At 45.1% G+C, this 10,481-nt stretch overlaps 1 protein-coding gene across 4 annotated transcripts; it reads left to right on the forward strand.

Moving 5' to 3' along the window:
• The first annotated feature begins 311 nt into the window (after nt 1–311).
• Nucleotides 312–7,858, forward strand: LOC124486931. Of its 4 annotated transcripts, XM_047048818.1 has the most exons (3): nt 596–2,303; nt 2,422–2,488; nt 6,484–7,858. In XM_047048818.1, exons 1-2 carry the CDS (start codon nt 806–808, stop codon nt 2,451–2,453), a joined length of 1,530 nt encoding a protein of 509 aa, XP_046904774.1. In that variant the 5' UTR covers nt 596–805; the 3' UTR covers nt 2,454–2,488; nt 6,484–7,858. The 4 variants fall into 4 exon arrangements, 3 of the variants coding, with proteins under 3 accessions (XP_046904774.1, XP_046904772.1, XP_046904773.1); XR_006958307.1 differs by lacking the exons at nt 596–2,303; nt 2,422–2,488 and adding an exon at nt 312–587 and having other exon boundaries at nt 6,484–6,571; XM_047048816.1 differs by lacking the exons at nt 596–2,303; nt 2,422–2,488 and having other exon boundaries at nt 2,495–6,652; nt 6,755–7,858.
• Nucleotides 7,859–10,481: the final 2,623 nt, after the last annotated feature.

A 10,481-nucleotide genomic window follows, 5' to 3' on the forward strand; every position in this document is an offset into this window, starting at 1 on the left:
CAAACGTCTAACAATTTGACTGTTTGACCCTGGTTGTTTTGCCCATACTCCAGGGGTGTTTTTGCTGACAAGTTCTGCTTCTGTCGTCTCAAGCTCTGTTTTTTAATATTGAGCATCTGTATCCAGTTCTGCAACCTATTTCCCTTTTTAACTTTCTGTTATTGAAGATTCCTCTTTTGATAGACATGAACTATTGAACTAATGATGTAACTGTCTGGAATTACTGTATAAAAGAGTGTTCAGATCATGACACCTTTAGAGAGCCCTTCTACTGCAGACATCATTTATGATACTGTTTTGGAACTGCTCCTCCTTGATTTCAAGAATAAACAGATAAAGACAAATTCTTCTGACTTCAGACATTCAATCATAGAAAATTCCACCACAAACTTGACGTCACGAACAAGATTCCACGAGTGATCGTCGGGAGCGACGCGGACGGGGACTGATCATCCCAAACAAAGGTGTTTGGTCTCCAAAACCTCAACATTTTCAAAGAGAGGTGAGGACCGGCCGTTGCGCCCCCGATTGTCTCCGCTGGAATTTTGACCTGTTATGACATCTTCAAAATCATCAAAAGTTAAACGGTGAGAAATATTCATAACTTTTTAAATTTGGAATTTGGTACAGAACAGTCAGGCTTGACACCGTAGGCGTTTTCCTCACTTCCTTTACTGGTTGTGGAAAAAATTCGAACCAGACTCTTCCCGGGGAAGAATTCCTTTATTCTTGTTGTGGAAAGAACGAACCAGACCTTACAGAGACGTCTGTATTGAAAATCAGTGCACTGCCCATCAAAGTAAGGATGGGAAAGAAAAGTAAACAGGTTGGACCTGTTGAGGGTCCTATAGTGGACCAGATGAGGAAGAGATATGGTGAAGAGAGCCTGGACTGTTTGCATGTTTGGTCAGAAAAGTTTGGTTTTCCTGTAAACGGATCCTTTAGTACAAACCAGCTGAGTCAGTTAAGAGAGAAATTGATGGAACAAGAAAGTGATTTAAGAGGGAAAAAGAAAGTGAATATGAAAGATTTAGAAATGGTTGAAAAACACAAGAAATGTTTTGAGTTGTGGAACAAAGAGTCTGACCGTAGGGAGAGATCCAGACTTCAGAAGGTATTGAAAAGTGAACCAGAAAAATGTCAGGATGAAGAGATAGGGAAATGTCCACCACACATGCCGGCGCACACGCACTCGCACATGTCTTCTGCTTTGTACCCACAGTTGAGTGCCACGAGGCTGCGCTCGGACCTGGATTTCCTGCCCTCCTGCCCTCCTTCAGCTCCACGACCAGACCACACACAAAGCCAACGACAACCCCCACCGCTGAGAGAGGCCCTTCTTCAGCCACAGAAAGAGGAACTCTCTTCTCCAACTAACCGCACCCGATCGGGCCAGATGTATGGACAGGGGAAGTCAACTTCTGTCCAGGCAGCCGACTCCACCACGCCTGTCAACCGCCGCGCAGAAAACACACCACTGCCTCCGGACTCAGACGATGAACTAAGTGCCTTTCCAGTACAGAACTACCCCATGGTGGAGGTCGCGGGACATGACGGCCCCACCATGGTTTTTCGCCCGTGGACTGTGTCAGACGTTAGGGAAGCTAGTTCACACCTCCCAGACGTTACTACCTCGGGAGAAGCCTTTGCTGAGGCATTGATTGTGTTCTGTAGGGAGTTCAGACCCACTTTAACTGAACTCAGGCGCCTGTTAGGGACAAAAATGAAGGCAACAGACTTTGCAAAGATCTCCAACATCCTTGTGGGTGATGACATCAGGTGTGCTCACATTGAATATGGACATGCGGACAATGCACAGTATGCGAGAAAAGTCACTGACATCGCTACTGTCATAAAGACAGCTTTTCCAACTCGACTGAACATGTCAGCAATAGCAGCATGTAAACAGAGACCTGATGAAGGTACAGACGACTACCTGCACCGCCTCACAGAAGTTTTCACCACCCACAGCGGCATTGCTCGACCCAACAACACCGACCAGATGACACCCTGGGAAACCCATCTCTGTTCTGCTTTTCTGAATGGACTGTTACCAGAGATCGCTGCTGCCGTCAAACTCTCCTGTGTCTGTTATGAGGAAGCCCGCTCGGATGAACTACGACGACACAGCCGACATAACCAAGCTCAGCTGATGGCCAAGAAACAACAGAGGACCATCAAAGCTGAGAAGGAACTTCATCAAGCCACACTGACTCTTCTTCAGACTGCATCCCATTCAACAAGAAGGGCAGGAAGGGAGAACAAGGGCGCGGTAAAGGAGACAACAAGGGTCGGCATTTCCACATAGACCCTGATGCCTGTTTCAAGTGTGGGGAAAAAGGACACTGGGCAAGGGACTGTCCTAATAAGAGGGGGGAGAAGAATGAGTTCTCCCACCGGAAGAACAGCTTTCATTCATCCGATTGACTAAGAGGGCAGGAGACGGGAGCTGAGCGCAGACCACTGGCCTCAACGCAGCATGAAAAAGGTACCTTGCACACGCCTGCACATTGCAAGGAAGAATTGCTTGCTACACAGTCCATTTGCGATAACGATTTGCTTGCCTGCTGCAATGAAGAAATGCTTGCTACCAATGCTGAGGGACAGCTAGTATCCAGATGTATTTCAATTTTATCAGAAAAATTTGAACCCCAACCCACTTACTTGTCTTATTCATCTGAAGCATACAAGAGTTTTCCTCAGTTTACTATGATGATAGCAGGACGCTCCATTACATTTTTAGTAGATTCAGGTGCTACAAATTCAGTCATTAAAAGTACAGAGTTCCCCAGTTCGCCCAAGCTTAGTGGTCGTTTTGTTTATTCAATGGGCGCCTCAGGTCAGGTTGTTAAAGAAAATCTTACTGTACCCTTACCCTGCAACATTCCAAACGGAGACCCCTTGAAGCATTCCTTTTTGTTATCAAATCTATGTCCTATTAATCTGATGGGTAGGGATTTGATGTGTCGTTTGGGTATTTGTTTGTTGTCTACACCAGAGGGCATCAAGGTTACTGAATTATCAGAGGTTTTTTGTACTATGGCACTCTCAAGTCAGACAGATCTGCTGTATGCCTATCAGTGGAAAGTAACAGACCCTCCAAAGGGGGGGAGACTGTTAGAGATAGCCAGGTCACTTGTCTCCTCTGTTCATGTTGATTTTATGATGCCGGATGATTTGCATTGTACTTCTCATATTAGTATTGGAGCAGATACAGTTTATGAAACCGGCTGGTTTCTGGCTGTAAAATCAGAGAGTTTGCAGATTGTTAATTTGTATTATATGGATTTTTGTTGTGTTGCTGAAGTATTGTTAAAACAAGAACAGAGTTTCTTTGATGTTTGTGATTCTACTTCTCATGTCTCTTTGGTCAAGAGTTCCGACATGTCTTGGCGAGATTTGGGCCCGTTTCTGGATGAATGCTTGAAGGTCTCTGACTGGGTCAGTACACCAGACCCCAACGTTTCTTATTCACTTACTATGAATTGTTTCAAGAAGTCTTTCCTTGCTGATGTGCCTGTGGTCCGTCACGTACAAATAGTAAAGGAGTCTGTTCACTTGCCTTTACTGACAATGACACAGTCTGATTTATCACCTGACCCAGCACTTGACTCGGTTCCTAAAACTTTGTGGGCCACTGGCAAGTATGATGTTGGTTTGATCAAGAACTGTGAGCCAGTGGTTATCACTCCAAAGTCTGATTTCCGGACCTGTCGAAAACAATACCCACTTAAACCTGAAGCTCTTGCCGGTATCAGACCTGTTTTTGAGTCTCTGCTCAATGCTGGAGTTATTGTGCCTTGTGAGTCATCTCCTGTCAGATCCCCTTTATTTCCTGTTAAAAAGATTCGTGACGTGGGCCTTCCTGTTGAGTGGCGCTTTGTTCAGGACTTGCAAGCTGTCAATGCTGCCGTGCAGCCACGTGCTCCACACGTGCCTAATCCTTACACCATTCTATCACAAGTCCCACCCACAGCAAGATTCTTTTCTGTTGTTGACTTGGCCAATGCCTTTTTCAGTGTTCCTGTTCATAAGGACAGCCAGTATTGGTTTGCATTCAACTTTGACGGCAAGGCTTACACTTTCACCAGGTTATGTCAGGGCTACTGTGAAAGTCCTACAATCTACAACGAGGCCATAAAGACCAGCCTTGAGACACTTGAACTCTCTCCAGGAACAGTTTTGCTGACCTACGTCGATGACCTCATGACCTGCTCGCCAACTGCTGACCAGTGCAGAAAAGACACCATCACCTTGCTTAAACATTTGGCTTCAGAAGGCCACAAAGCCAGTTTGTCAAAACTGCAGTTTGTTAAAGAGTCTGTAACATTTTTGGGACATGTGATCACAGCTGAGAGCAAATCTCTCTCTCCCAAGAGAATAGCAGCAATTCAAAACATCCCAAAGCCAATTACAAAAAAGCAAGTCATGTCATTTCTTGGAATTTGTTCTTACTGTCGACAGTTCATTCAAAATTATGCAATCCTAGAGGCCCCACTCAGTGCACTGATTCATGGCCAGAGCCTCTCCTCAAATGACAAAGTTACATGGACACCGGAAGCGTATGACAGTTTTTGTGAACTGAAACTAACCCTACAGTCTTCACCCACTCTAGATCTTCCAGATCCAACTAGGCCTTTCATTCAAGCTGTGGATGAGAAAAATGGGTGCATGACTTCTGTTCTCCTGCAGGAGCATGGGGGCGGGCAACGTCCGGTTGCTTACTTCTCTGCTAAACTTGACCCAGTCGCAGCTGGACTTCCGCTTTGTCTGAGAGCTGTGGCTGCTGCAGAGAAAGCAGTCATGGCATCAAGAGACATAGTCGGGTATTCACCTCTAACCCTTCTTGTCCCACATGCTGTTTCATTAATTTTGCTCGAACAGAAAACTTCTCATCTGTCCGCCGCTAGGTGGTTACGTTACAATGCCTCATTGTTGAATATGCCTAACATCACCATCAAGCGTTGTAATGTTCTTAACCCTGCTACCCTTTTACCCACAATTGTGGATGGTGAACCCCATGACTGTGTGCTAACCCTCCAGGAGGCCTGCACTCCCAGACCTGATCTCCAGGAAACACCATTATCCAACCCCGACTTCATTTTGTTTGTGGATGGGTCCGCCTCTCGCGACCCCTCTACGAGTGTTAACAAAGTTGGATATGCTGTTTGTTCTGCACATGACACTCTTGTTTCAGGCTCTCTTCCCAGCCACCTCTCTGCCCAGGCGGCTGAGTTGGTAGCCCTAACTGAGGCCTGTCGTCTGGCTGCAGGTAAATCTGTTACCATCTATACCGATTCCCGGTATGCCTTTGGTGTCGTTCACGATTTTGGTGCCCTATGGAAACACAGAAAGTTCCTCACCTCCTCGGGTAAACCCATCTCTCACCACACTAAAGTCGCTGCCCTGTTGGATGCAATCCTCCTTCCATCTAAAATTGCTGTGTGTAAATGTCAAGCCCACACCCATTCATGTGACCCTGTGTCTTTAGGGAATGACAGAGCTGACAAAGCTGCTAAGGCTGCTGCTCAAGCTTCAACCACTTCCTTCCTCTTTTCTGAACAAGCCTCGAACTCTGAGGTTCCCTCTTCTCTCGCAGCTCTTCAGTCATTCGCCACCCCCCAGGAGAAAGCCCTGTGGAAGTCATCTGCCTGCATCCTAACAGAAGGAGTGTGGCGCAGTGTGTGTGGAAAACCCTGCCTTCCCAAACATTTCTTTCCCCATTTTGCAAAATTGACACATGGGCGGGACCATGCGTCAAAAGCGGGGATGATAAGTATGCTAACACAACAGTGGTTTAAAAAGGGATTTACAGCATATGCACAGAGATTTTGTCAGTCATGTATGATATGTGCAAACCACAATGTAGGACGAGGCATACCCACTACACAGGCCGCACATCCACCCCCATCACAGCCATTTGAACACCTCATGATGGATTTTATTGAGTTAACACCATCTGAGGGAAAAGTGTACTGTTTGGTTATGGTAGACTTATGGTCAAAATGGATTGAAGCTTTCCCTGCAAAACATGCCACCAGCCATGTTGTTACAAAAGCACTACTAACTGAGATTGTTCCTAGATGGGGTATACCAGCAAAAGTCAGTAGCGACAATGGTGCACATTTTGTCAACTCTGCTCTTGATCAGGTCGGAGAATATCTAGGTATTGACATGAGGCGTCATTGTGCATACCATCCGGCCAGTGGGGGAGCAGTCGAGCAGGAGAATGGAACCTTAAAGATGAAGTTGGCCAAATGCTGCGAGGACACTGGTCTCTCATGGACCAAAGCACTGCCCATTGCACTGACCTACATGAGAATGAGAAAGAGAACCAGAACTAATCTCAGTCCGTTTGAGATCCTTTTTGGGCGACCTCCTACACTGGGGGTGAATGCAGAGAGAAGGCCTTTTCCTTCCACCTCTCTCTGTGAGGATGCAATGTTACAGTATTGTAAAAACTTGTCGGTTGTGCTCTCTCAGATTTCTACACAGGTAAAAGACGCATTGCCCCAGCCAGCTGAAGGTACTCTACACAACCTTAAGCCAGGTGATTGGATCGTGGTGAAAGATCTGCGCAGGAAGAACTGGAGATCGAAGAGGTGGTTAGGACCGTTCCAGATCCTGCTAACTACACACACTGCTGTAAACGGTAAAGACGGCTGAAAGAGCGACCTGGATCCACGCCAATCACTGCAGAAAGGTTCCTGAGCCTCCCGAGTAACCACACACCTGCCACACACTTACACGGCAGGGCTGCGCTGACTCATCACAATTCTAGAGTGTACGAAGAACGCTGCTCTGAACTGCTCCGGCGAAATACATAATGCACATACACGTTCCAGAGAATACATCCACATCTGTTGTCACCAAGCAACCTCCAAGGGACAACGTGGGACCGCCGACCACCATGAGAACATCCTGCAACCGTTCCAGATTAGGTACCATGATGGGGCTGGCCTTGATCCTCACTCTGATCCTATCTCCACTGGTGGTATCTCACTCATCGTACAGTATATCAGATGGATGGCTGACTCTGGCTGCTGATTGTTAAGGCCATTGACAGATCTGTTAACACCCAGTTCCTCAATCTTGTGGCTACAGACCGCAACCCCACTCTCGCTCCTCTGCCGACTGACCTTTGGAGGCCCTGGGCAAGTCCATCTGATTTTGATTTTGGTTCTGATTCCAACTCTGATGATGCCTCGGTCATAGTCTAATTTGTTTTTGATCATGATTGTGTCACATTCTGATTTGTTGGAACGTTTGCCTATTGGTGCTTGGACATTTTGCCCTTCTGAATTGCGATATTTGCATTTTGGCCCGTATGAAAATGTTGATATACCATTACATACTGTATCCTCTGATGACACTTACATTTCTTTGTCTCCTGATAGCTCAGATTTTCCCTTGTCTCCTACAATTTGGGTAGTACATCATCAGGCTAGAGTACGTGCTCTCATCAGTTTATCACGACCATCTTTTATTTGGAATATGATTATAATAGGTGACTGTCCTTTTATTTCCATTTTTGTTGGACACCTTTGTGTCTTCTCTGCCCTTCCGGGTAGATGGTAAAGAATTGTTCTGTATATTTTTCTGCTTGCTCAAAAACTCAGAGACGTCTATGTCTCGCAAATACAGCTTTTGCTTATTCTACTGGTTAATGATGAAGTGTTTTCAACTGTAACAAGGGTAACACATTTGATGTATTCCATGTAGTTGTATTTTCTTTGTTTTATATAATTTTTATGTTGATCAAGGGTTTGATCAAAAGGGGGGAATTGTAATAGAAAATTACTATTCTTTAAGATGTCTATAATATTCTTTGGCCTAGAACAATTATTGCTGAGGTTTTAACTTCCGTAAAAATGGCATAACCTTTTAGCCTAAGACAGTATTGCTTAAGTTTCTGTTTGCTGACAAACGTCTAACAATTTGACTGTTTGACCCTGGTTGTTTTGCCCATACTCCAGGGGTGTTTTTGCTGACAAGTTCTGCTTCTGTCGTCTCAAGCTCTGTTTTTTAATATTGAGCATCTGTATCCAGTTCTGCAACCTATTTCCCTTTTTAACTTTCTGTTATTGAAGATTCCTCTTTTGATAGACATGAACTAATGATGTAACTGTCTGGAATTACTTTATAAAAGAGTGTTCAGATCATGACACCTTTAGAGAGCCCTTCTACTGCAGACATCATTTATGATACTGTTTTGGAACTGCTCCTCCTTGATTTCAAGAATAAACAGATAAAGACAAATTCTTCTGACTTCAGACATTCAATCATAGAAAATTCCACCACAGTAACAATGAATGAATGAATGAATCAATAAATAGATGAATAAACACATGAATAAATACATACATAAATGTAAAATATATGTAACTATTGCATTAATTATTGCATATGTAGCCGGTGTGTAGTGAAACTCACTCCTCAACTCACTCCCACAGGCCACCTGCGTCACTAACTTGCTAGCTTTTCGTTGGCGTAGTTGGTAGTGGTGGCGCTTGGGAAGTCAGAGGTGGTGAGTTCGACTCCCCGTGGGAGCGGACAGATGCCCGTATACCTCTGACGAAACTTGTAACACCACGTCTGTTACACTGGTACCGTGACCCGGATCACTAGGTTAGCATCAGCTAGCTGGCTGGAGCGAGTTTGAGGGGTGAATGTAGCCGGTGTGTAGTGAAACTCACTCCTCAAGTATGTAACAGGCCACCCGCTTCACAAATTGCTAGCTTTTTGTTGGCGTAGTTGGTAGTGGTGGCGCTTGGGAAGTCAGAGGTGGTGAGTTCGACTCCCCGTGGGAGCGGACAAATGCCCGTATACCTCTGACGGAACTTGCAACACCACATCTATTATACGTATATTTGTTTATTTCTGCCTAAATGCATGGATGTGGACATTTATTTATTCATTCATTCATTTGTAAATATGGCAGGTTTGGTCCTTCATAGAATGCTGCAACTCCCACCGTTGAAACGCAGCAAAAGCTAGCTAATGTACCTTCCCATGTTTCTTTGGATCACCTCTTAGCCAAAGAAAAGCATTTTCTCAAGAGCAACTGCACGGGTTCTAATGACAACACAGCTATTTCATGATTGGTCAGACTCACACACGACAACTTTGACGCGTGTTTTTGTAATTATTCTGACACCTTTAGTTTCGCAAACGCTCAAATCCGGACCAAACTGTTTGATTGAATAAAAAATGTGTTGAAGAAAGGGTTTTAGTCTGCCTCTTCACTAACGGAAAGACTACGTTTGATTATAATTCAAGTACAGTAAACAAAAATCGCTTGATCGGCCATGACTGACGTCAACGCAGCAAACCAGGAGAAGCTGGAATGTCCGACTTCACAGAGCCGTTTTCAACTCCTCACCGCCTGTCATTTCATGCTGCCGCAGTCCATGTCGAACTCACCAATTGTGTGAGAGATTAGGTCTGTTCGACTTTATGGAGCGACGGCGCGCCGCCAACAGACGGCTGCAGCCGGCTGCCTTGAATCTGAGAATGCCATTAGCTACTTCAAGTCAGCCGGGCTGCAGGCAGTAAGTTTCCAGTCAAAACGGAACTAGCTAGCATAACACAGCTAGCACAACAAGGAAATATATGCTAATCCCTGCTCCACACAGAGCCACTCGCGAGGAGCGAAGAGATTTGCACAAATTTGGTCGCAGCCAGTGGACCGGCAGGCTTAAGGTACTGATCAATTGAAATCATGTGACAGTTCCCATTGAGACCATATGGCATAAGATGGCAATATGAGGCAGACAAAGAAGCCGCACTTTTTTTTACTGACAATTTAAGTGAATAACCTTGATTATCCCGTTATCATGGAACCTGTCAGTGGGTGGGATATATTAGGCATGAAACTGAACAATTTGTCCTTTGAGTTGATGTGTTAAAATTAAAATAATTGGGCAAATGAAAGAAATGGCTAGACGACTGGGTCAGAGCATCTTCAAAACTGTTGCTCTTGTGGAGTGTTCCTCCAGTGGTTGGTAACTATCAAAAGTTGTAAAAGGAAGGAAAACTGGTGAGCCAATGACAGTGTCATGACTGTCTATGCATGGCTCATTGATGCATGTGGGGAGCAAAGGCTTGCCTGTGTGGTCCGATCCCACAGATGAACTACTATAGCTCAAATTGCAGAAAACGTTCATTCTGGTTCTGATATCAGAACACACAGTGCATCACAGTTTGTTGAATATGGGACCAGTCAGGGTGCCCATGCTGACCCTTGGCCACTGTTGAAAGAACATCAGAACTGGGCCACGGAACAAAGGAAGAATGTGTCCTGGTCTGATCAATTACATTTTCTTTTACATCACCAGGCAGGTGTGTGTGCGTCACTTACCTTGGAAACACATGGCACCAGAATGCACCCGTCCACAAAGCAAAAAATTCTTCAGGAATGGTTTGAGGAGCTTAATAACAAGTTCAAAGTGTTGACTTGGCCTCCAAATTTCCCAGATTTT

Source organism: Hypomesus transpacificus, chromosome 25, assembly GCF_021917145.1.
Source record: "Hypomesus transpacificus isolate Combined female chromosome 25, fHypTra1, whole genome shotgun sequence".
Classification (NCBI taxonomy): domain Eukaryota; kingdom Metazoa; phylum Chordata; class Actinopteri; order Osmeriformes; family Osmeridae; genus Hypomesus; species Hypomesus transpacificus.